Genomic DNA, 27,018 nt, shown 5'->3' with positions numbered 1-27,018 from the left:
AGCCAGCGGATTCTATTTACTAGCTACTCTTGATCAGAAACAAACAAATGGCGCTCATCGGTGGTTCGCTTATGCGTTTAAATTCGTTTATCAACTGTTTTGCTTAACAAGTCTAAAGATGGGTTTTACCTTTTTCAATGGGAAAACGAGAATAGCGTGAGTGCTATAAATCGATTTTGAAAGTTTGTGGTGAGTAAAAATTGCGATATTCGGTAGAATCGAATCGGTCACTTGCATGTCACATTTTCTTAAGCGTACGCTTTATAATGAAACAAATACATCAGTAAGCTAAAGGTTTCAGGATTATTTTAGTCACGTTTGATAAGCTGCGAGCCTAGCGAAAAAAGACAAACAGCTGCTTAGTCTGCAGTTTAGGATAACTTCATTACAATTGATTGTTACAGTTACAAGAAAATTTTCATTCAAATATTAATTACTTAATTGTAATTAAGCCCTTCACTCCCGGAGTGTTAAGTCAAAATTGAGTAGAAATCTTTGAATTTAATTTTGCAGAATCAACAAAAATAAACAGTATTACATGAAAATGCTGCTTGACAGCTTACATTTGAATTTTAACACACAAGAGTTTTATGCAAAGAGGTTACAACCGCATAAAATGAAATCAAACCCTGACTCTGTGAGGAAAGAGTTAAATACTATTTGTACTATCATTCCAAATGAAATGATTAATTTAAAGACTATTTTTGGACTGATAGTATTTATTGCAATAAACATAGTTTATGATTCATTAGGACTATTTGACTATTTGAGGATAATTTTCATTAAATCTTCAAGAAAAGTAAAAGAAATCAAATTTCATCCTAATATTACTACATGTTGATGTTAATATACAATTGAAAGTAATTTACATGTAAAGCTAAATTAAACTCAGATAAATTTCATTGACTATTTGAATTTTTAGTCAGGAGTTAATGCACGTACGTATTTATTTTTTAGTAGTTGCCCCGAAGTTTTCCTAAAATTCCTAATAATTCTTAAACAGTCCTGGAATTTCCGGCAAGTTTTTAGATTTACAGTCTTTCTGGGAAGTGATTAGTGCTCTGAGTTGGAAATCCTAGGAATTTCTAAGAATGCCAAGTCCTGTTGGCTATAAACATGGAATTTTGGAAAATTTCTAGGTTTTTAGAACTAGAGTTGTTGCAGTTAGGAATTGAATTCCTGTTTGAGTTTACCATGCAAATTCACATCTCTTATTCCTAGTAATTCTTAGGAATTACTAAATACAGCATTTGTAGTGCGCAAATTCCATGAGGATATGCTCAAATATGCATTACAATAAGAGTTAAGAACTAACGCTAAATCAAATTCTTAGAAATTCCTAAGAAAAAATTCCTAGGCTGTGCTCTACTTTGTTTCAGTACTTGGTTGCATTCAAGGATAATCTTCATTTGTCATGTCATTAAGACACCTTAAAAATATACAAAATGGAAATATGTAAAGATGAAATAAACAATTTTTAATAGAAGAGAAAAATCGAGTTTCCAGATGGGATTTGAACCCACGACCCTCCGTGATCTAGTCGGATGCTCTAACCACTGAGCTACAGGAGACTCTATGGTGAGCAAGGGTCAATTAGTGGGTATTGACTGGAACTGCATCACACGGCTACACAGCCAAACATCAGCTAGTGCATAGAAGCTCACTAACAGCATCACGCTGTCACATTAAAGCATCACATGCATTAAAGCATCAAATGCAGCCAACCAGCCTCCAAAGTGAGCATGTAAAGATGAAATAAACAATTGTTAATAGAAGAGAAAAATCGAGTTTCCAGATGGGATTTGAACCCACGACCCTCCGTGATCTAGTCGGATGCTCTAACCACTGAGCTACAGGAGACTCTATGCTCACCATACCCTTGCTCACCATAGAGTCTCCTGTAGCTCACTGGTCAGAGCATCCGACTAGATCACGGAGAGTCGGGGGTTCAAATCCCATCTGGAAACTTGATTTTTCTCTTCTGTTAAAATGGAAATAATTTTTTAAAAGATATTTGTACCTATTCAGATATCAAGTTTAAATTGTGCAGAAAAGAAAGCATATATTTTTAAAAAAATTAAATATCATCTCCATCCGAGTGTAACAGAAAGAATTTTTATGACAAACTTATGCAAAAAAACTATATAGGCTACTTAAAATTATAAGCAATTGAAATATTTATTTAATCAATAGTTTTGGGAAGATGGTAAATTTTGAGCTTAGTTGGCAAACAGTAAAGAAAATTTGATAGTACGGTATCAAAATAATAGTGTCTAATTTCCTAGACATGAAGAAAATTTCTGCAGTTGATAAGCTTCTCTAAACAGGTGGAAGCTGTTCAAAAGAAGTTTCACAATGCTTGTATAAACGTTTGTGAAAGGATCACAAGAATGAAAATGAATGTTACCATTTTTTATGCTGTGCTAGCAATATTTTCGGCACAAAAATGTGGGGATGTGGGCTGTGTCCCTCCAAAGTTTTGTTTGAAGGAGCCCCTGCTCTGCTGCCTATGGTTTTAGTAACCTCCCTGACTCAATGGTGTGTTAGTCTTACATAGAATTGTTACAAAATGGAAGGAGAGCCTTGAATAAAGAGCATTATGTATTACCTCAATTTTCACAATTAATATAATTTAGGTTCTATTTCTCGTGACCTTTACTCATAAATCTTTTCTTGGCAAATCTAATAATAAAAAAAAAACCAAACCCAGCTTATTAAATACTTACCTAATCCTCCCAGCTTGACAAAAAGTTTTGGTTTCTTAGAAGACAGAGTACGATAGCATAGTAATGTTCCAGGTCCAAGACGCCAACAAATGAACATCATCATGAAGACAACATCATTCAGTTTTGCCAGTAATATTTGACATCATCCAGTTTCTTGCATAAACCATCTTATCTGCAAAAACTGATTTGAGTAAATCAATTATTTGCTATCATTCTTTGAGAATAGACACCTACCAAGATGTGGTTATTGGAGCATTTTTCCTTAGAGTGTTGTAAGCTATAGGTATTTGAGAGTTCTTTTTATTTGTTTTATTTACCATTTTTCATTTTGATCTTAGGATGGCTTGTCGCTGGCTGCCACCCAACAGGCCTACCATCCTGATGAATTGTGTAAGTCTGATTCACTGAAAATCGGTATCCTTTGATAGGAAAACATTGCAGAAGTGGCAAATTTTATCGTTGAATGTTTGTTGATCTTTCTTATCATGCTATCCAAATATTCAGTCTTGAACATCAGAACCACATGCGAAGAAAATTAGGGTGAAAGAAATAGTACTGTAGTTCCCGATGGCTCAAACTCATTGATTGCAAAGGCGTCGTCGAAGTTGGACAATCTGGGTCAGTCTTTTCAGTCACCTGTTTGCCATTAATTACTTCCTTGTTTGCGGGTTGTTTACGAGTGAACATTGGTCACACGCCATATATGTGCTGTTGGATAATTAAGCTGTTCTTTCATTTCATTTTAACAGATTTTAAAAGCTAAATGTGATTAAAATTTTTCTTGAGCTCTTATACGTTTTAAGAACTGGGTCTCAGCTTATAGCTGAATATTTTGTGTTTATTTTTGAAGACAATTGTATTAGGTTTAAGAGTTAAAAGTGTAGGGGCTCGGCTTATAGCTGATAAAATACGGTATCTGTGTATTTTATTTGTATATATTATCACATGATTTCAAGTGCAATTTGGGTAAATAAGCATGAGGAAATTTTTCAAGGACTAACAAAATTGCATGAGCCCGTAGGGCAAGTGCAATTTCTGGTCTTTGAAAAAATTCACCAGTGCTTATTTATTCCAAATTGCACGAGAATAATCATGTGATTATTTATTAATAATATACATGAAAAAAATACGACGTAACTTATCATAATTATGCAGAAGAAAAGTGTGCGCATCACGTGCAAAAATAATTTATTCAAACCCATGTTCCTAGTCGAGGGTCCCTTACTTCTTTTTCTTGGCAATAGAAAATACGAGTCATCACTTTGCTTGAGACCGGATGTTGACGTTGTTACGAAAACAAAGCAAGCGAGTTCTATTAAATTTGACTTGAGTTCAAATGCGATCTTGAACGTCACGTCCACTGTCCGCATCCAGGCTCTTTGGCTGACAACGTCAACCTGTCGTGCTATATGAGCCAAGAAACGAAATGGAAAATCTTTCCTTTGCGAAATAAGAATCTGTAGTTTGCCAAAGGACTTTATCGCTGCGTCTACTTAACAATGCCTGGTCAGAGTGCCTGGGTAATGTGTCAAAAGTTACTGGATGGGGGAAGGGTGGCGAGATTTCGAAATGCGGGAATTTTTCTCGTTATCATTTCTCGTATGAATGTTTTTGGCCATAGCATGGATATGTTTCAGGGTTAATTGGCGTGCATGGATTTTTTTTTTTTCATTCAATTTTCCCTTTGGCAAATATTTTTTTTGTACTTCACTCGCCCTCACCCCTTAGGTATTTTAATTGTCAGTCGTGTTTTAGCGACCAAAACGAACCAGAAGCAAGACCTTTTCTCTTTTTATGTGCCTTGACGCTACCACATTTGTATTGATAAGTGTCAATACTCTTATGGAGGCGGTCTCTCTGAAGATTTGGACAAAACCACCACCCAAGAACTTCCGCTGGAAAGTACGTACACGCATATCTTTACCACAAACATCATGCGATATTCAAAGGAATAGCTTAACTTTGTTGTTTACTTTCCACCATTCTGGTTTTAACATTTTGTGCAGATAAACAACTGCACGAAGAAAAAGTATTCGCTGAAGAAGGCTTGTTTTAGCCAACATGTTGCTGCACCCTCCCCTGGATGGAAAAACGGAAAATTTTCGTCACCTCCAAGGAACAAATAAGTGATACAATAATAGAAATGCGTGGTTAATTTAATTTCAACAAATAACAAATGTATGTAAAGGTCATCGCCAGGATAATCTCCCGCCAGAATTTAATTTTGACCAGGAAATGTCATTTCGCAAACTACAGATTTTCCATTTCGCAAACTACATTTTTCATTTAGCAAACTACAGACTTTCCATTTCGCAAACTACAGATTTTTCAAATGAATAAAGGCTGATAGTTTCGAAAGAAACTGTTTGGGGCTGCGAGTTTGAGGAAAATAAAATGATCAGATTTCAATAAAATTTTTCGTCATAAGGCACATGTGATGATATTTTGAAGACTGACGATTGAAAAGAACCTTCTTTCCTCTGATAAAAATTCCCCCAAGTTATGACGACCATATCTCTGGTGCTAACATTATCTTACTTTTCTCAATGCGACAATGGCATTTTGTGTTTCAGTGTCGTTCATGCTGGCTGTGATTCGTGAAAAAAACTTTTCAACCAAAACCCAGATTTCAGTGAACTTTTGCTGAAATTGCAAATACATTGCACTGGAAGTTGAAGCTCTCAAACACTCAAAGGAAAGTGAGTACTACAAATGCTCTCGATTTGTTGAGATAGCAGTGACACGACTCAATCAGGTTCCAATGTGCTCTTCGACAGGCCTCCTGTATCATTCGCAAAAAGGATCATCTACATCGATCGCACCAATAATTATTAAAGAGTACTTGAATTGAACTGGATTGTATACCCTTTTGCTTTTGGAAAATCAATCGATTGTGAGCTCCTTTTGCACATGCACCGCACAACGATATTGAAGACTACGACGCTTGCATTAAAGTTAAAGAGGGAAAAATTGACATGAAAAGCTGTCTCAAGAGCTTGTTCCACTATTGTTTTCCGACAAATTTTCCTCCTTCACTTCTATCGCGAGAAACCCAATCCAGCGCGTAGTGAAGCATTAGAGAAGGAATAGTAGAGAGAATTAGCAAGAGGACGGGTGTAGCGTTGCAGTTGTGTCTTCCGTTGCAGTTATGTCCTCACAACTAATAACCACTAGGCGGATTCGTGCTGACGTCGTTGTTTACATTTTTGTTTATTTGCATACGGCTTTGCGTAAAGAAGGAAGCATGTTAGATACAAATTGACTTCAGGCAGCTAAAGAGCTAGAAAACCTTAGTACATGGTTAAATTTTTAGCTCTTTGGGTGTAATATTCAAGGAGAAATAGTCCATCAAAAACTGCAAAATTTCTGGGTGGCAAAAGCACTAATGAGCTCATACATTTTATGTAAAATTTTGAGTATTTAAACCCGTGTTGCACAAAAAGTATTCAATGCATCAGGCTCGTATTCATTGGCCAAGTTAATCGTACTTTGACCTTTCGATATTCAGAACTAATTTATTTTTAGCTCCGTCAGAAACTGAATGGCTTATGCTAATGAGGCAAATATTGTAAACAAGGATTCCCCTATAGAATGTGGTTTTATTTCTTCCAATCAAAAGGCGTTGTGAACATGTCTCTTGCTTGACACTTCCCAACTAGGGGAGGGATGCGATGCAAAAATATTAATTGCAAGAAGATCATTAAGATCTCCACCCTCGAAGGTTAAGAATTTCACGGGATATCCTTGTTTCATGAGCTATCCTAGGTGTTGTTTGGGACACTTCGGATTGGTGAAAGATTAAGATCCTGGTTGCGTTTTTAAGTGCGAATTATTAGCGAAATTTTTCTTCGATACGTTGGAAAGCTAAGGAAGACGAGAATTTGACGTTGCCTCGTGGCTTCGATTCCCTTATTAGCTAAATACTGTCAGATGTATACGGATAAAGTGTCCGAGTAACTACTAACCTGGATTCATTGAATCCTTTTGTGTCGAGGGATGATTTTTTTTTATTATTTTGTTTGGGGCATGCAAAACTAGATGATACATAATTAAAAAACGAGACAGATCTCCGTGTTTCAATGACCAAAAATTTGTGATTTTCTTCCAGCCTCATTATAATTTTTATTATGTTACATGTAGCAATCTCAGTGTCTACATTGATGCTTATTATGGAGACAATTGAAGACATGTATTCATTGTAATTGTATGGGACTACGCAAAAATTCAACCTCTGTATGGTTGATGTCAAACATCATATATCCTGGAAAGTTAACTCAGAAACTTTTGACACGTATGATGAAGATCTGTATCTTTTATAAAGGATAGGGTGCTCTCTCCCATGCTCTCCAGCAAGAAACAGTTGGGTTACAATGCATTAAATCATTCTCTTTGCTCGCCCAGAAGAGGACAGAATTGCAGCAAAATTACTCTTCACTTAATAATATGTGCTTTTTCATTGAAATCAGTGGTTGACGTAAGCCACTTTCTTTCTTTTGATCTATTTAGAATAAAGCCCTTTGAACTAGATCATAAGGAATATGATAATGATATGCATGTTAAAGGTTACCACACTTTACATACTTTTTCAACTATGTGTTTCAGATATTGAAATGAAATAAATACTAAACCATGTACAATTGAATACTTAATTCAGTAGAGACTATTGCCTATTATTAGCAATTATTACTCCTACATGTGTTAGCAAGAACTTGGTCTTGTTGGCTTTCATTGTGAGCCTTTGGTGATCCATATATTAGGGGAGACACTCACTGCAACTATCTTTGCAAAGAAAATACTAATCTTTTCACCCTTACTTAATTTCATACATACATGCATGGATGACAACCAGCAGCAAAGCAAAGTAAACAAAAGTGCCAATGAGGTGGTAAGCTCCATGGTAAACATTTTCTTGGAAAATTATGCACTAGTTATGAAAAGGTAAATGTTGTGATTAATTTTTGTCCTTGGTGTAAGCATAATTTTCCTTTGGTTTTGTTAATAAAAATGAATGAAAATTCATTTTGTGTAAAGAAAGATAAAATGTAGCTCCTAGAGTGTAAGTTATGATGAGATGATGTGTCACCATCAATTTGGCCTCTATTAAAAGTAAAAGAATTAAACTAAGGATGAAATTGAACCACAGCATACCTATACTAAACCCTCATTTTAATTGTATCAATATTATTATTTTTCTGGTGTTCACCCAATAGATTCAATCCACTGACAGACAAATATGGCACCTGTACATTTTACCATTACTCTTAGGCTAAGGGACATGTAGAAAGCAATATTTCACAAAACAACAACGTATGCAAGGTTTAAATTTTTCAGAACTTTACTGCTTGTTTTTATGAGTGGTTCCAGGATTTTCTTGCACAAAGAGGTCTGGTTGAGTGTAGCAGTTGCCATATTTTTCAGTGTGATGGTTTCACAGTAACTGTTGTATGAAGTAATGTACTCTTCTCCAATATTAATTTTGCAAACTTGTCACTGACAAAGAGCTAGTTCATGATTAGACACTGATCATTTCATTGATTGCCATGCTCTACATTTATCGTTGAAGTATCACCATATTTATCTGTGTATAAGTGGACTCTTTATGATGGAAAAATTAGCCCAAAAAATCACCCTCGTCTTTTACACAGATCATAGAATGATAAAGACCTGACCCAAGCAATCCAAGAAATTAGCATAACAATTGCCTGAAGTCCATTAGGAAAACCAGGTTCACAAAACCAGTTCTAATTGTGTTGAAGTTTTGTCAGTTTTCAGTGCGATCTTCATCGATGAAAAAGTTTGAAATAATAAATTTTATGTGGCTGAAACAGAAACCTAGTGGGGCTGATTTCTATTGTATCTTCTGATCTGTGGAGCAGACAATTTTCCTTACCGCTTCAGTGCTGAATTCTCATTTTCAGCGAATGATTACAGTGCTGTTTTCTTGTGCGGTCTTGTTTATTACGTTCGTGGACCATCTATGTTAAATATTGTGTAGTTTCCAAGATGGCCGTGTTTTCATCAAGCAATCCTTTGAAGCTCTTCGGTGTTCCTTTAGTCTACTAAATCTCCTTTCAAACGGTTATTTAAATGCATGAAGATTTCATTTTCAAAACGATTTACAAAAGATGGCGAATTACTTCACCAGTAAATCGAAGTGGTTGTATATGCTTAAATCATGAATCGTGGGGATGTAAACAAGTGCTACTAAACTTCACAGCACATGGTTACATTATGCTCTGCAGTTTTTTTTAATTCACCATGTTTTCAATACGTTCTCAGAAATAAGAGATCAACCATATGGGAAATTAATTTTCTGTCAGTCTGAATTTTTCTTTCCTAGAAATAATGAAAAATCTGATTTTCAACCTTGAAAATGGGGTCAACTTATACATGGATAAATATGGTAATTAACTCCTTCGCTATCAGTAATCGTATTAAAGATTCTGTGTTAGAAATCACAGCACCATATCCCAAAATCTAATGTTGTCCTCAGCACAATTTCATTTTTTGAGCAAGGCAAAGCTAAAAATCAATCAAGGGCCACACAGACATCACAGAGACAACATTGTTATGTATAATGTTTATGTACTCAGATAGGTAAAAGCTACTCTATTCATTCATTCAATGTCAATACTCTTTCTCATAGTAAAGTAAGTAAAGTCTGTTTACGAGCCTAGTGGCCCATTAGACCGGAGCTTAACCCCGGTTTCTGTAGCATGAAGTGACTAGGAGTATTTCTACTCCCCCCTGGATGGGATGCTAGTCCATCGCCGGGTTACCCCCAGCATTAAATTGCCGGTACCCATTTATACACCTGGGTGAAGAGAGGCACTGTGAGAGTTAAGTGTCTTGCCTAAGAACACAACACAATGTCCCGGCCGGGGCTCAAACGGGGACCACTCGATCCAGAGTTGAGCGCACTAACCATGAGGCCACCGTGCCTCCACATACTCTCCCTCATAGTAGCTATAATTTTTAGCCAACTTGGGAAATAGCAACCAAAAATGGACCCTTCTGGACATCCAAACTTTTAAATTTCAAGGGGAAGGTTCCCCAGACTTTGCCATCCAAGTGGGAATAGATGGCTGCCACACTGTCATTTTGGCCCCTCCTAGCTGCTCAAATGTTGTCCCTCCTTTCCACAATCTTACCAAAGCCTCCATATGTGTAGTAATAAAAACGTTGTAGTGAAGAGTGCTATCTCAGCAAGAGATGATGATCATGCACACTTTTAATAGAGTCATCCTAGCAGATGTTTTGCAAGGTATTGCATTCTTTACTCAAAATCTAGTTTACATTGACCTGGGAAAAAAGAATGGGGTGTAGCAGTCATTCAGGTCGGTTAATTGCTCCAAGCTCTAGTTTTATACCACTGCTCATTTTGTTATCTTTCTTGCCACTACTCTTTCTGGTTATTTGGGTTTTCTCGGAAACTCATGCTCTTGCCATTGAGAAGAAGCATGATGTGTGTTTACAAAATTAAAAGCAAAGAAAAGTGAAAAAAAATTGGAGATTAACAGGATGGTATCAAAGACTGGTATAATTTTTTTTTGCAGGGGGGTAGTTTTTTATGTTTGAATCAGAGTTTTAGCCTAAGTATGTCTAAGTTTCTACACTTGTTGTTTAGTCTTGTGATTTCTTACTTTAAGAAGTAACTAAAGGTAAAAATTTTTGAATTTTTTTTTTATTACAGCCAACTGAGTCTGTAAATGGAAAGTAAACACAAAATAATGATGGTAAGGAACAAATTGCTTGCACTATAAATTATTGAAAGTAGTCTGCACTCTCCATATTTGTTATTTTTAATTGACATGCTTTGCACAGGTGTTGTGTAATAAGTGTGAATAAGACTGTGCAGCGAATTAGTTCGTGCTGCAGCATCCCATATCCACTAAATTCAATAGAAGACCCTTCGGTCATTTCACGCCTTATTGGATCTTGACACATCCTTCAAAGAAAAGTTGCTTGAGACATATTTTTATCGTAAACATTTATGAAGCTTTCTTGTGATATATAGTTTGCTAAGATTTTAGTGAAACTACTTTAGTGTGCTATCAATTTTTTTCCCGAAGGACACCCGCAAAAGTGGGAAGTAACCTTGAGCTTGTCGCATGCGATTAAGTCGTATCCCTTAAAAACGAAATATTTGCATTACTTTTATAATATCGAGGTGAATGCTTTGATACACATTGGCTTTAGCCTCTGCATATCCTCTTATGTTTTTCTCTGCACACCTGGGAGCCGAGCAAACTGGTAACCACCCATATTCTCTCTTTTTTTTTTTAAAATAGGATTGTTGATCAATTTTTGCTGAGTTGGCTACCATGGCTCAAGATGGAGGACCACGTGGTGAGATAAACTAATTTCTTCTCTGCCATCCTGAGAGGGTTTCTCATACTTTCAGAATAGAACAGAATTTTGGCTAACCTAACAACTCAACAGGAAATCGTCCCTTTTAAATTGAATGTTCTAAGGAGTTCTTGAAGTTGCTTTGTGGTTTATCGCCTATCATGAAATAAAACCAGTGAACAAGGCTGTTATGAATTACACACAACTTCAGATGAGGGTGTCTGGCATAGTGAAGTACTGGTGCATTTCATCCCTGAGAGGCAATCAAACTACTGTTTTCTCACTTATAACATTACTTAAAAATTAATAATCAGCCACTTAGGTGTCAGGCATATCTAAGAATATTGGCACGGAAAGAGGTACTCTCCCTAATGGTTCATGTGCACATCGTCATTGTCATGTTTATTTGTTCAAGCAGGTTGAAATTATTGGCAACCGTATAAGCTGATGTGGACTTGCTGTTTTCCCACCCAATCCATCCCAGCGGAGGACATCCAGCACACAGTAATCTCGTACGTGGGAAATTAACGTCTTTTACCCCTTACCCTTTAAGAGACGGGTCCTCCGGCTTTACGTTCTAACCGAGAAGACGAAACAATGTGAGTGAAGTGTCTTGCTTAAGGACACAACGTTAAGCCCCAGCTAAGACTTGAACCCGGGCCGTTTGACCTAGAGTCCAGCGCACTGACCACTGGACTACTCACGCCATCTGACATTCTAGGGTGAACGTTATTGCATCTCTAGTATGAACATTGGTGGTGATATTTTTGACAAAGGCCATCACTGGACGGCCATGTTTACGGATTTTGAAGGAAGTATTAGACCACAGAGGCTCAGGGCTAAACAGCTTTGTAAAATGTCATATATTGATGTTACTAAGTGATACATATCTTATGTTTTGAAGAGCATGTGATTAACATGGACTGGCTGGAACAAGAAATAGTTATGGAAGAGCAGCTGGAAAGAGGAAGAGAAGAACAAAGAAAAATGGAGGAGCAAACGAAAAGAGAGAAACAAAGAAGGGGAGAAGATCATTTTTCCGACACATACCTATATATCTATGTCACATAGTAATTCCTCTTTTTTTCAAATATGTGAAATCATAATCTCTTGGAAAACTACTCTATCAGGGATATAAATTTAATGTATATTATTTCTTTTTTTATTTTTAAGTGAGCTTAATGATCTTGTTTATAATAGAACAGCCATATTAGTACGTCAATGTCATCGGAAGACATTAAATATTTAGAAGAGAAACTTAAAACTTGTCCATTGCTTACATAGATTTTTCTTTTGTGAAGCCCTACTAAGTGACTCTTGATGTCATGTTAAGTTTTCCTTCGGTTTCACAAGTAAACAGGCAGCACGTTGGAATGGGACGACAGCAGTTCATCCTAAGTCACCAAGGGCTTCTTTTGCAATGAACCCTTCAATTATTCTGTTACAATGTTTTATCTGGCTGTGAATAGTACCCGTGAGCCTCTACGAAGACGTTCACTTTGCTTGTCAAGCAAAGATAAATCAATAGTTTGCCGTCAATATATGCACATGCATCTGTGTATACAGCGACTTTTGCCTGAAGACATTTTTAACGCTAAATTGACTTAAATTCCAGGGGTGTGAATAATATGCAGACCCCTTTCAACAATCAGAACATCACAGTGGTGAAACATAACACCAAGACTTACATACTGATAAATATTTTATGGGGAAGGCTACATTCTCTTTTCCAGCAAAATAATCTCCTCAAACTAAGTGATATTTGTCGAATAATCCTAAGGCTTTGTGCAGGGGATCCTACAAAGTACCGGCTAAAATTATTGACTTCACCCGGGGATAGCCTTCCGACAACTACCCCCCGACCCAATATTTTCTTACGCAAATTAAGGGTGCACTTCCAGCGATCTAACTTACAACTGCAGTATATCTGTTTATCCCTATTTCCATGTTTTGAGTGCATTCGAAAATCAAAACAATTTCACAGCTCGTACTCTGCATGTGCAATACATCCAAACTTGACATATCCATTATTAACCCCTTTTTCCATTTTTCACTGAATGTGGAAATTCTCGTGAAAAGGCAATAAATTCTGACAATTTATCCAGCAATTAGAATATATCTTAACATGCCAAATCCAATCTTCACCCCAATTTTCCACTTTCTCGATCAACTCTAGGAACACGGGGTTACTGATAACAATAGGCTCCTTGCACTAAGAAGTCACGTGATCTTCTCCGCCATGTTGGAGGGCGAACAAATCGGTTGCTACGGGAAACTATGGCTGCTTCGTGGGATCACGAAAGGTCAGTTACACAAATGTTTGCACTAATAGCTTCTTTATTTTGGAACAACGATCTTTATCCACTCGTCAAATTTGCATAATGTCCAAAGAGCTTCTGTGATCGAGCATTTGTATTCACCTTTACTTCTAACGCGTCGGGAACAAACGAATGGCAGGCGAAAGTTTATTTAAGCTTAATCCTATCAACTGATTGATTGATTCATTCATTTATTCGATTTTTCGCAAGAGTTCTGCTCTTTCTTTGGGTTAGGTAAAGATTGTCAAGAATTGTAGTCTAGTTGCATGTCTACAAAATGCGAAACTTACCGAAGGTTGACGCTATTTAGCTTTTTTTGATTGGACTGATTTTCTCAGTAATCCAAGTGTTGACCCTCACGTTTACCGAGTATAACCTTCACCGATGTAGAGAAATATGCAACACGTTCAACGGGATATGAAAGCACTGCAAAAGTTTACAAATATTTTGCAGAACCAGGATATCTCCCTAACATCAAAAGTAAGTGCACTGGTAAATAAATTGGTGTAGTCTCCTGAAAGTTGCAGATGTTTTCGCCTTTCATGTCATGAAACCATTCCTTAAAGAGTGCTTAAGACTGATCCAAATTAATTTTACAAATTTCAGTTACATATAGTGACTCGGAGGCATTTATTTTGGCCAGATGCTACAGATCGATGAAGAAAAATGAAGCACCACATTCCCTTCAAGTGATAATTGGTATGGATCAAACAACAGTGTCTGGAAAGTGTTCTTGTGTAGCAGGTGTTGGAGGGATTTGTCACCATGTTGTGGGCCTTCTTTTTTACTTGTCACACTTTATGCAACTTGGGCTAAAGAACTTACCTGATGATCTGACATATACTATGATGGCGCAGCAATGGAATGTTCCCAGAGGGAAACACATAAATCCTCAATGTGTGGACACCTTGATGGTGTCAATGTGTGGACACCTTGATGGTGAAGATGCCTCAGGAGGGTGCAAACTATAATAAATTCATTAAAACCACTCTGTACTCACCTGCATCCCAGTATCATATTCTGGGCCCTGATCAAAAAGCTAAACTCAAAAATCTAAATCCTGAGCCTTTGCTGTGGAGTTTGTTACCAGATCTGGAAAACTTTGCAAGCTCACATCTTACTTCTGTGAGGGGCCGTAAGGGGGTTTCACGTGAAACGTGATCGGACTAATTTATTTTCTGTGATCCGTAATCTAAAAGTTTTAAAATTCGTGAACCGTGAATGATATGATTGTCGTGATACGTGAAACAGAGAAATAATTTTCCGATACCCGTGATAACAAACACGAAAACGACCTTTTTCCGTGAACGGCTACGAAGACCCCACAAAGGAACTCTCCAGGTGATCGCCGTGTCTGTTTTCTTCCGCTTGCGTGACCAAACAATAGGGTTTCGCATGACCCGTTGATCCAAAAATAAAGCTGATGCGACCTTTGACACCAACGATCAGGTCTTCAGATCATTCATTGTCTGACGTCTTGTCTTCATTTCTCACGACCCACAATGTCGAAGAGCGAAGTCAGCGAAGAGCTGTTTCGTGTTTTAGAAGGGGTTGTCTACTTCGTTGATCCCAAATCTCCTGGATCTTTCAGTTTTCTTGGGGGAAAGAAAAGGATCAGAATTCCCCTGAAAAGAGAACATAATTCCCTTGATGCCCTGAAAAGGCATTGTTATGTGCACGAATGACCAACAAATGTCCGCTAACAAAACATATATGAAAATAGACTCACGAGTACGATATATGGCACGCAACAAATATATAACAACAAGCAGTTACCCATTTTAACTATTATTTAATTAGTTTTACATTTTCTAATTTACTTAGGTTAAAGATTAAGTTAAGCAGTTCATAAAGCAGGCTTACAATCCTTCATGCCGTGTAAGTGTTCGTCGTCTTGATCAACTTCGAATTCCAACATCCGCCGACTGAAGACCATAGCGCTTGGCTTTCTTGATTTATCGCATTCTCTCCTTGTACAAAAACTCTACCGGAGGACTCCATAGTAAACTCTGTATTCTCTATCTTCTTCCTCTCTATGCCCTAAAACCGTGATTACACTATCACTTCTCCATACATGACTCGTGATCACAAAAGATCACAAACATACTCGCATTCCTGCAAACAATGGAAATATTATTCCAACACATTGATCAGTGCTCTCTCTCTCTCTAGAGCACTATTAGAAACTCACAATACTTCATCTCGAACTAACTCAATGACTTAACTCGTCACTCTAATAACTTCGCAAACAGCTCCTGACTTTGACCACCTAGGTCCTCAATACAACCTTTGAATCGCTTCCACTGTAAATTGTTTAACTCTGGGCATACAAGCAATGATAACTCTCAATAATACTGGATGGTTCAAACTACAGGGTGAAATAGTTCTTAACTACATTCTTACGAGGATCACCAATTACTGTAGGTAACTGCTCATGTCACTACAATAACAAAAATACGAAGCGGACAGAAAAGAAATAACTAGTAGGTAATAAAAGATTTTCCCAGACAAGGAAATGACTGCGAAACAGCGAAATGACTCGCGGACAGGGAAACGACTCCTGACAGCGGAAATGTCTCCCGGACAGGAAATGTCTCCCGGACAGGGGAAAGACTCCCGGACAGGGAAAAGACTCCCGGACAGGCCCCCAATTTTGTTACGTGCACGAATGACCAACAAATGTCCGCTAACAAAGCATATATGAAAATAAACTCCCGGGTACGATATATGGCACGCAACAAATATATAACAACAAGCAGTTACCCATTTTAACTATTATTTAATTAGTTTTACATTTTCTAATTTACTTAGGTTAAAGATTAAGTTAAGCAGTTCATAAAGCAGGCTTACAATCCTTCATGCCGTGTAAGTGTTCGTCGTCTTGATCAACTTCGAATTCCAACATCCGCCGACTGAAGACCATAGCGCTTGGCTTTCTTGATTTATCGCATTCTTTCCTTGTACAAAAACTCTACCGGAGGACTCCATAGTAAACTCTGTATTCTCTATCTTCTTCCTCTCTCGACTATCGTCTTTTTCATCTCTTTCCTCTCTCCAGATATCGCAAGGTCGAAAGGTCATAGCCTTGTCATATCATAGCTTCCAAAAGTTCAGTCAGCCGGCCACGAGGGTAAGCCCTCGGGCAAATCTTTTTTGTACTTCTCACAAGCCAGCTTTTATACATTTACTTTAGTTATCTAGAATGTTCTATTACTATTTATAGCGTATTACAAGTTGTACTATTTTTGGAAACTGCTGAGCCGCATGAAAGAAGCTTCTGGAATATTACAGTTTATAGATCATTCTAGAAAAGTCTGGGATTGCGTGACAGATTCAGTGAAAATAATTCGATCCTCGTAACAGCATATTGTTGAACACGCGGGCCTCAAGGCCGAAGCTGAGAAGCGGGGAATAGGGTCATCTATTGATCTTAAGCTGTGCAGACTAGCCAAAGGCGCAGAAGGCAGTAAAGCTTTCTCAATCAATATACAAGCGCAGTGGAACATAAAAAAGGCCGCTTTTTGTCGATTCAGCAGTTTTCCAAGGTTAGTGTTTTCATCATGAAAATTTGATAAGACATCATAATTTATGACACGTGTTACTTGAAAGTCACGTGTGTAAGGTATCTGATATCCATACTTTCGTGTTAATTGTTTTAATTCGCGTTAATTTCTTACATCTCTTAGGGCCTGTTTACATGGAGATAGGGTGACCCCCTTAGGAGGGTCACCCTTCTAGAAGGGGCAAAAGATAGCCCCCGTTTACATGCAAAGTCTTGTCCCCAGGGCTATCGCGATTATTGAATTTGGCACCGAGGGAGATAACTGCGCGGTCGCTAAGTACAAAGCAACTAAAATGGCGGACAAACGAAGTATTTTGGCGGTAAATTCAATTTTCCTTGCGCTTGCCTCTTTGGCTGAGGTTTTACAGTGCTGTGGGTTCTTGCTGTCGTATCCCCTAATAGAAAAACGCCGACAAGAGCGAATGGCGCTACAGGTAGCCGCCCAGTACAATGTTGCAATGCGACGAACGAGGCATGTACGAAGGAGAGCCATTTTGTCGCCGAGGGAGAATTTGGCGGAATCATGGTCGCACAGAGCAGTGGCGAAGGACGCTTTTCGTTTTCCCTGTGAATTCTTTGATTTTTCACTTGGCAAGCCGTCTTCCATATCTTTCCGAGTCGAGCGGCTTTCTATGGTACTCTCGTCGACCACTAATTCATGATCATCTATGTCTTTTTTCGAAATGTCGACACTGTTGTCCTCCGACTGTTTCAAACTCTGTTCAAACAATTTGGCCACCACAGAACGGCGAAAATATTCCTCGGGCTTATACGTGCGCGAAGTCATTACAGAGTTTCGTGGCAATCTGACAGTAAACTGAACCCACAAAAGTTGACCCTTCTAGGAGGGTGACCCTACCTCAAGTGTTTACATGGCAAAAAGTTGGCCCTCGCAGGAGGGTTACCCCACCAAGCAGATAGGGTGACCCTACCTCTCATACAAACCAAGCCGGAAAATACAATAGGCAAGGGTTACCCTTCTAAGAGGGTGCCCCTTTTAGAAGGGTTACCCGATCTCCATGTAAACAGGCCCTTACAATACTAGAAGTCTAGAAAAGTTTTATTCAGTCCCCCCTACATATTTTATTTGAAGTTTGCTTAAGAATCGACAATTTTTTCAGAAATGATACAGAAAGTGAGTCATTGATGAGAGCCGTGATTTCGGTTAGGGTCGTTAGAGGCTATAGTCAACACACCTCCTGAGATATTTCTTGATGATCCTTGATCGCTCGCTTTGCAAAAAGGGCGTGTTGACAATAATGAGAAGACCTGAGAATAGGAACAACCCAGGAAGACTAGGAAGAGAATATTCGGACAGACTTTTTTCTCGATTAAACGCAACTTAAATTTAATTTTTATGGACTACGAAAGAGACTGGAGTGGGGTTTGAAACTGCCCAGAAAAAATGACACCAATATAAATGTTAAAGTAGATAAACAAAAGATAAAAAGGACGTAGTCAAAAGATTATTATTTGATTAATTAATTTTATAGTCATTATTTTCTTTCAGTCAATGTTCTTAAAAAGGAAATCGTCTTTTCGAAAGATTCCCCGGTGATAGATATCCCATTTGCTGGTGGCGAAGAACAGCAAAAGAGCAAAGTCAGCTAACGAAAGCCAAGAGGTGGAAGGAAAAGGTCAGCTCCAAAGGTAGAGGACGACCACCTTGTAAAGCGCCTAAAACAGGGCGAAAGTGTTGAGCGAAATGAACGACAGACCAAGATGTTGGATGATCTAAATTTGGCTATGTGCGACTAAAAGAAATAGTTAAGAATTTTTGTTATTATTAACAGCCATGATTTTTCCTAAAATTTTACCATTTTATTACTATAACGGAGACGATGATGATAACGATGATCATGTAAATCGTCTTTAATGTATTTAGTAAATTAGCCTTTCAATGTGTTTGTAGCTCTGGCAAGTATGTTCAATAGCACAACGGTCAATGAATTTACTATAAGGTGTGGTCGTTGCCAGAAGTTAAAGATTGTACCAACGGACAGGACTCCGTAGACTAAAGCTCGATACTTTAAAAAAAGTACGTAAAATGTTGAGCATTATCCTTCAAGCTTGTCTGCAGAAACATTTCTATTTAAAGCTTCGGAAGTTTTACTTTGAAGTATCATCATCAATTTTACTTTAAAAGAAAACCACTGGAGAAGACCATCCAGAGAACTTCTGTATTGTCAAAGAATAAAGCAGGTGTTTAAAATTCATTGTTTTCTTATGAAAATAAAGATTACTGGAGGTCATATTTTTGTTGCTGCCTTACAGAACACTTTAATACAGCTTGTCAAAACCGTCGAAACGACGAACATAATGCCAAGAAACAATGCAACAATAGCTGGAATGAAAAGAAATATGGAAGCCTTCCTGAAGAAGAGTGGAAGCCGCGGAGGAGATCAAGAAAGTCAAAGGGATGGAACTGTAATGTGAAACGTCGGTTCACTTAAAGGAATATCAGCGGGAAATGACAGTGATCGTGATTTAGAGTGAGACAACATGTAAGAGTCTTTCACATTATTTGTAAGATTATGATATTATACTAACCAATCTGTCACCGTCAGCCTAAGTAAAACATTTCTTTTACTTTTTTTTGTTAAAGATCCTCCGATCTATTTACTTCTCGAAGTATCTTAAGGTCTTTTGCAAAACGGCGTATTTAGTTGTTGTTACACCGATAGTCACAAGACAAGATGAATCCACATTTATAATATCAGTTCTAATTGCTAACTTTCAAGATTGAATGATAATATCAGTTACTAAAACTTTTAAGACTTCAGTAGTCAAGTGGATCGTGTATTTTTATACTACCTTGCAATTACAGATTTCAAGACAATTTCCCTAAGGCAGCGGCGTCTGCAAACGAGTTTGGAGACGTGGCACAGTGTGACAGTGACAGAGAGATTGAAGAATTCAACGAGATACTGAAATCTTAGGCGACTGCCTGTCTGCTGCAGAGCAAAGCTGTGAAACCGAATCTGACATTACCAATCACGACACAATCACGAGCTGAGCGCTTTCTGAAATACATTAAAACGACTGTCAACAATATTATATATATAGGGTCAGGCGACAAGTCTTTCTCATGTGTAAGTTTATTTTCCGTGAACCGTGAAACTCGAAAATTAATTATCGTGTTTCGTGATTTGCGTTTTTTAATTGCCGTGAACTGTGCGCGTGACCCCCCCTTACGGCCCCTCTTCTGTACAAACCAAATTTGGAATGGTGCCAAAGGGGTCTGTAATATCTCACCAACAATGCAAAGGCTCACAGAAAAATATGTCATAAATGGTTCTGCCCACACCTCATTCCCCAAGCTACCCCTTCCTAATGCAGATTAAAGGTTTAAGAACAATGAGTCAATTTGTTTGAACAGCAACAAATCAGCAAAGTTAGAGTCACTGTCAGTCACTTTAGAGATGGTACATGCTTTAGAAGAAAAAATGAGAGAACAGGATGAAAGTGACCTTTGGCATTCATTAACAAAAAAAAGAATCACTGCAAGCAAGTTTGGAACAGTGGCAAAGAGAATTTCTAATTTTGATACTCTTGTCAAACAACTTCAGCCATCTAGGCTTGTACAGACAGCTGCTATGAACCAGCTATAGAAATGGGGGGTAGAGCAGCATCCATATATGCCATTAAAGCAAAGAAAGGGATGGTAAACTTGTACTCAAGTGGTCTGGTAATAAATCCAAAATGCCCCTGGCTTGGAAGTTTTCCAGACAGGAAGGTTTAAGATATTGAGGCAGCTCAAAATGGTTCATCAAGTCCCTATGGCTTCTTTGAGACAAATGTTGTCCAGGAAGGAACGACCAGCTTAGATGATCTGGCTTACCTTAAGAATGACCCCATTTCAAATAAATTAACCCTAAACAAGCAACATGCATATTATTCACAAGTACAATGCCAATTAGGTACTTCTGGCCTGGATTGGTGTGACTTTTGTGTTACATCAGTGATGATTTGTTTTTTTTCCAAGAGCAGTACTTGATCCTATTTTTTCCCAAAATGTAAGGATAAAGTTGACATGCTTTATTTTAACTTTTTTTTGTGAGAACACTTGCATCATAGACCACTTTCATAAATGGTTGCCAGATTAATATTCTTTTGTTTAAATTTAAATTTGCCTGGGTGGCCTCCCTTGAGATAATGTATTCTTTTGAATTTTGTACTGGAGAACGAGGCCACCTAGGCAAATTTGAATTTAAACAAAAGAATATTAATCCAGCAGCCATTTATGAAAGTGGTCTATTGTAATATGTATAATGAGAACACCCTGTGGCACTTGCTAAGACAGATTATTTTTCAAAATTAATGGTCCCTGAAAATTTACAAGCAAACATGCCACTGTCCACATCTGATTAACAGTGCCCAAAAGTGACAAAGGAATTTCATTGTCGAAAAGATGATATTCTTTAATGCGGTGTATGGCCCTCTCCACATGAATCCGGACTTTGGCTATGGTTTTTGTTTCTTTGACTTCCTCTAGTGAAAACTGTGCACGATTTAAAAGATATGGTGGAAGGTTTAGCTTTACCCCTTTACTACATAATAGATCATCAATATTAAAACCCTTGTCAGCCATCACACTATTATTAGGCTCCAAAAGATCTAAAATTCCACAACACTCTGTGATCTCTTTATCTGAAATAGAACCAGTATATAGCGAGGAAACAAGTAAACAAACTTATTTTTTCTCACCTTCACTCAGAAATGTTTTATTCGCTACCATTCTGGAAACGACATTGACTCGACTATCATCGCCTAACAATATCAACTTAAAAAATAGACAAAACCGGCGTTGAAAGGGAGTTAAAAAAAAATATATAGACATACCAGTTCGCAAAGTGCGGATTATACGAACGCGAAAACGCGAGCAAATATGGAGCTTTCCGAGAAATCAAATACATCAGTAGGTCTGCAACTATTACAGTCGCTCTTTTTGAGAGTTCCTAGTGGATAAAGATCGTTTTGTTCCGAAACAAAGAAGCAAGTAGAGCAAATATTTGCGTCACTGACCTTTCGTCGTCTCACGAGGCAGCCATTGTTTCCCGTAGCAACCGATTTGTTTGCCCTCCAACATGGCGGAAAAGATCACGTGACTTCTTAGTGTAAGGAGCCTTTCATCCTTCAAGTGGATAATATCATAACTTTTCCATATCCAATCTTTACCCCGATTTGTTCAATTAACTGTAGAAAAACGGGAATCGTGACAATTCGATTGCCATGACTTGCCGTGTCCAATCGTTACCCCGATTTTCCATTTGTTCAACGAGTCCCGAGAAAGCCGTGATAAGTTCTGACAATTCATCACGCAAGTGGAATATTATGGTGGCCGAGAACTGCCATTAAAAATATTCAAATTTGTAGGAATTATTTTTGTTTATTATTTTTTTAATTTCGATTTATTTCTCACTTTTCTTTTTAAAATAAAAGCAAGTGAAAGTAAAATGTAAAATAGAAATAAAATGAAACCAAAGATAAATGAAATCAAATCAAAATTAAATACTACCCGGCCGAGCGCTGCCTCTAGTTTTTTTTTTTTTCATTTTCGCGGTCGGAAAAAAAAAATTGTTCGTGGCCGAACGCTACCACATGGCCGAGGGCTGTCAAACAAACCCAGAATGCACTACCATCAAAAAGTTCATGACAAGCAATTTCTGGGTCGAATAATTTGCAAGATGCCTTTCAAGATTCTAGTATGGCGGATGCCGCGTGGAAAACTTAAAAGAGAAAGTGACTGCGAAAAGAGGGAAGAAGCGTGATGCAGGAGATACAACGCATAAATTAATTAAAGGAAAGGAGCTGTACATTAATAACTGTCGAATTCAACGAAGAATAAGAGCCGTTTGCTCACGGTGGGTTTTGTAATGCATACAAAGCAACCACAAAGTACCCACAGTTCAAGGGGACTACCTGGGTAATTAAAAGATACCTTCCTGATGCTGTGAAGGGAATAAAGGACATTGGGCAAACTGTCCAACAACACACCCAAAAGGGGTTCAGATGCATCTTCTTGCAAGGAATTTTGTTCGCCAGTTGGAACAAAAAATCATAGGAAAACATGCATTTGGAGAGGTCCTAAGGTATAGAAAGATCTACTACGGTGAAGATGATAAAGGAGAATTTGTGACTGTGGAGGAGTTTATTGATGGACAGTTTACCAAGTACTTAAACAATACTGGTGATTGTTGTGTCGAGGAAACAGATGTTATGGGTCAGAAGGCTCAATGTCTAACCCATTTTTCTTATGAAAAGTCAGACAAAAAACTCATGCTGCTAGACATACAAGGACATGGGTATGAATTATTCGACCCAGAAATTGCTTGTCATGAACTTTTTGATGGTAGTGCATTCTGGGTTTGTTTGGCAGCCCTCGGCCATGTGGCAGCGTTCGGCCACGAACAAATTTTTTTTTTCCGACCACGAAAAAAAAAAAAAAAAAAGCTAGTGGCAGCGCTCGGCCGGGTAGTATTTAATTTTGATTTGATTTCATTTATCTTTGGTTTCATATTATTTCTATTTTACATTTTACTTTCACTTGCTTTTATTTTAAAAAGAAAAGTGAGAAATAAATAGAAATTAAAAAAAAAATAACAAAAATAATCCTTATAAATTTGAATATTTTTAATGACAGTTCTCGGCCACCATAGAATATAACCTTGGTTGCCATATCAAATCTTTACCCTAATTTTCCATTTTTTTTTCGTTTATTAGAGACAAATAAGGTAAGATCTGACAATTAGTCCCACATGTGGGAGATGCCAAAAATGGGGTAAAATCGGACAATTCATCCTGCAAATGAAACATATTCCAACTTGCAGTAAATGGTTTGAACCCGGGGGTAACATGTGAAGGTGTAGTGTGATCGTCCGGGTGAGTGTAGTCCTGAGAAGGACTGTTGTCGGTGGCAGTGACTGACGTTTCGACAACCTGTGCGGAAGTCATCATCAGAGTCAAGTGAATGATTGTTGTCAGTAGAATGTTCTTATTCCAGTTCGTGTGAAATGATCGGTTGGTTTTGGCAAAACCAACCGATCATTTCCGATCAACCGATCATTTCACACGAACTGGAATAAGAACATTCTACTGACAACAATCATTCACTTGACTCTGATGAGGACTTCCGCACAGGTTGTCGAAACGTCAGTCACTGCCACCGACAACAGTCCTTCTCAGGACTACACTCACCCGGACGATCAGACTACACCTTCACATATTCCAACTTGTTGTGTGTAATCTTTACCCGATTTTTCATTATTTTCAGATAATTCTAAAAAAACAACAATTCATGTCATAAAAAGAATATATGCCAACGCACTGATTGAATTATAACTCGGAACATCCCTGATTTTCCGTTTTTTCTGATAAATTCCGAAAAAACGGCATTAATTTTGAAAACTCACCCCATAAGTAGAATACATTCTAAGTTTCCATATCCAATCTTGAACCCGGTCTTCTATTTTTATTTCAATGAATTCCAGAAAAAAAGGGGACGGTAAGTTATGATAATTTATACCGTAAGCGGAGTATATCCTAAGTTGTCATATCCAATCTTCACCCCAATTTTCGAATTCCTTTTTTTTTAATGAAAAAATTCCAGAAAAACAGGACAAACTCTGACAATTCATGCTACAAGGGGATAATACCCGAAGTTCCCAAATGCCATCTTTGCTTCGATGGTCCAATTTTTTTTTTTAAGTGAACTCTAGAGAACAGGGGTAAACTCTTAGAATTAATACCGCAAGTGGAATATAACATACGTTGTCATGTCAAATCTTTCCTGATTTTCCTTTTTTAATTAATTAATTCTAGGAAAACGGGGTAAACTCTGAGAATTCATGCTACAAGCGGATAATACCCGTAGTTCCCTTATGCCATCTTGCTCTGATTTTGGAATTTTTTTCAAGGAATTATAGAAAAACAGGGAAAATTCTAGTAACTCATCCTCCAAGTCGAATATATTCCATTGACTTGCCACATCTAATCTACTTTACCCCGATTTTCCATTTTTTTTTTAAATGAGTAGAAAAACGGGGCTCCCACTGACTCGCCATATTCAATCTTTACCCGATTTTCCATTTCTTTTTTCAATAAATTCTGGAAAAACGGAGTAAATTCTGAGGATTCACGCTACAAGTGGATAAGACTCTAAGTTCCCATATGCCATCTTTACCCCGATTTTCCATTTCTTTTTTCAGCGGTAAATTCTACGATTAGCGCTAATCGTTGGCCCCTTAAAATAAAGCAATACACAAATAGCTTAATTGTAATTAGGAGTTTTTTATAACGCCGGCCCGCTTTCAGTTATTATTAATTAATTAACTTCTATAGAAATTAAAAACTTAAGACCCAACGCGCTATGTAATGTACTGTTCCTCTTTAATTGTAATCATTCCGTAAAGAGGTCTTAACTGGGGTCGAAACGCGTCCGAAATAAATGAGAAGCTTACAACAACAAAAAGTGTTTCTTTGTGCGGCTCGCTAGTCTTACTTAAATGGAAGATAGAAAAAATTCTACATTTAAAAAATGTTTGTGTTCTTAGTGAATTCTAGAAAAGCGGGATAAATTCTGAGAATTCGTCCTTCGAGTGGGATAGATCTTAGAGAGCCAAATCCAATCTTTAACCCGATTTTCCATTTTTTTTCAATGTACTCTAGAAAAACGGGATGAATTTTTGAGAATTCGGCCCACAAGTGGCTAATACCTTTGATTCTCATATGCCATCTTCACCCCGATTTTCCATTTAATCAGTGAATTTTAGAAAATCAAGGTAAATTCTGAGCATTCATGCTACAAGTGGATAATACCCGAAGTTCCCATATGATATCTTTACCTCGATTTTTCTTTTTTTTGAACAAATTATAGAAAAACGGGTTAAAATCTAAGAATTCATCCTCCAAATGAAATCAGATCCCAAGTTGATTATCCAGGCTTCAACCCGATTTTCCATTTTTTTTTTCAATGAATTCTGGAGAAACGGGATTAATTCTACGAATTCATCGGCAAGTAGCTAACATGCTAAGCTCCCATATGATGATCTTTACCCCGATTTCCCATTTGATTAGCGAATTCGAGAAAAATGGGGTAAATTCTGAGCCTTCATGTTACAAGTGAATAATACCCGAGGTTCCCATATGCCCGAATTTCCATCTTTTTTTTTCAGTGAATTTGACAAAAAACGTGGTAAAAACTAAGAGTTCATTCTCCGAATTAATGGATCCCAAGTTGCCATAGCCAATCCTTAACCCGATTTTCCATTTTTTTTTCAATAATACTAGAAAAACGGCATGAATTTTGAGAATTCGGCCCACAAGAAGGCTAAGTTCCCATGAGCCATCTTCACCCCGATTTTCCATTTGATCAATGAATTTTAGAAAAACGAGGTAAATTCTGAGCATTCATGCTACAAGTGGATAATACCCAAAGTTCCCGTAATATATATCTTTACCCCAATTTTCCATTTTTCAACAAATTCTAGAAAAACGGGGTAAAATCTAAGAATCCATTCTCCAAATGAAATAGATCCCAAGTTGCTATATCCTGTCTTCACCCCAATTTTCTATTTTTTTTCAATTAATTTTGGAGAAACGGGATTAATTCTGCGAATTCATCCGCAAGAGGCTAACACGCTAAGTTCCCATATTATGATCTTTACCCCGATTTCCCATTTGATCAGCGAATTCGAGAAAAATGGGGAAAATTCTGAGCCTTCATGTTACAAGTGAATAATACCCGAGGTTCCCATATGCCCGAGTTTCCATGTTTTTTTTTCAGTGAATTTGACAAAAAACGGGGTAAAATCTAAGGGTTCACTCTCCGAATTAAAAGATCCCAAGTTGCCATAGCCAATCCCTAACCCGATTTTCCATAAGTTCCCATATGCCATCTTTACCCCGATTTCCCATTTGATCAGCTAATTCGAGAAAAACGGGGTGAATTCTGAGCCTTCATGTTACAAGTGAATAATACCCGAGGTTCCCATATGCTATCTTTACCCCGAATTTCCATGTTTTTTTTTCAGTGAATTGGACAAAAAACGGGGTGAAGTCAAAG

General features: G+C 37.6%; 1 protein-coding gene, 1 long non-coding RNA gene and 1 pseudogene across 37 annotated transcripts; all 3 read left to right on the top strand.

Moving 5' to 3' along the window:
• The first annotated feature begins 31 nt into the window (after positions 1-31).
• LOC148740685 (uncharacterized) lies at positions 32-14,861 on the top strand. Of its 36 annotated transcripts, none has more exons than XM_088746987.1 (9): positions 32-189; positions 3,065-3,116; positions 5,300-5,425; positions 7,579-7,664; positions 10,420-10,462; positions 11,018-11,075; positions 11,494-11,674; positions 11,980-13,378; positions 14,000-14,861. In XM_088746987.1, the coding sequence occupies exons 8-9, from the start codon at positions 13,315-13,317 to the stop codon at positions 14,362-14,364; spliced, it is 429 nt and encodes a 142-aa protein (XP_088603113.1). In that variant the 5' UTR covers positions 32-189; positions 3,065-3,116; positions 5,300-5,425; positions 7,579-7,664; positions 10,420-10,462; positions 11,018-11,075; positions 11,494-11,674; positions 11,980-13,314; the 3' UTR covers positions 14,365-14,861. The 36 variants fall into 36 exon arrangements, with proteins under 36 accessions (XP_088603113.1, XP_088603118.1, XP_088603112.1 ...); XM_088746992.1 differs by having other exon boundaries at positions 11,491-11,674; XM_088746986.1 differs by having other exon boundaries at positions 7,576-7,611; positions 8,372-10,462; positions 11,494-11,587.
• Positions 14,862-16,761: 1,900 nt separating this feature from the next.
• Positions 16,762-19,889, top strand: LOC148740684 (uncharacterized). The gene is made up of 4 exons (XR_015996028.1): positions 16,762-16,938; positions 18,466-18,605; positions 19,230-19,459; positions 19,783-19,889. It is a non-coding gene; the product is annotated as an uncharacterized LOC148740684 (long non-coding RNA).
• Positions 19,890-20,147: 258 nt separating this feature from the next.
• Positions 20,148-21,610, top strand: LOC148740683 (uncharacterized; annotated as a pseudogene).
• Positions 21,611-27,018: the final 5,408 nt, after the last annotated feature.

Source organism: Stylophora pistillata, chromosome 1 (assembly GCF_964205215.1).
Source record: "Stylophora pistillata chromosome 1, jaStyPist1.2, whole genome shotgun sequence".
In the NCBI taxonomy this organism is placed as follows: Eukaryota; Metazoa; Cnidaria; class Anthozoa; order Scleractinia; family Pocilloporidae; genus Stylophora; species Stylophora pistillata.
This window is presented reverse-complemented; position numbering and strand designations above follow the sequence as displayed.

Bases quoted from the DNA above. Each gene is read 5' to 3' on its own strand.
- LOC148740685 (XM_088746978.1), top strand. From the start codon at position 13,315: ATGTTGGAGGGCGAACAAATCGGTTGCTACGGGAAACTATGGCTGCTT. The intron at 13,379-13,999 runs GTCAGTTACACA...TACAAATTTCAG, and splicing joins GCTTCGTGGGATCACGAAAG to TTACATATAGTGACTCGGAG.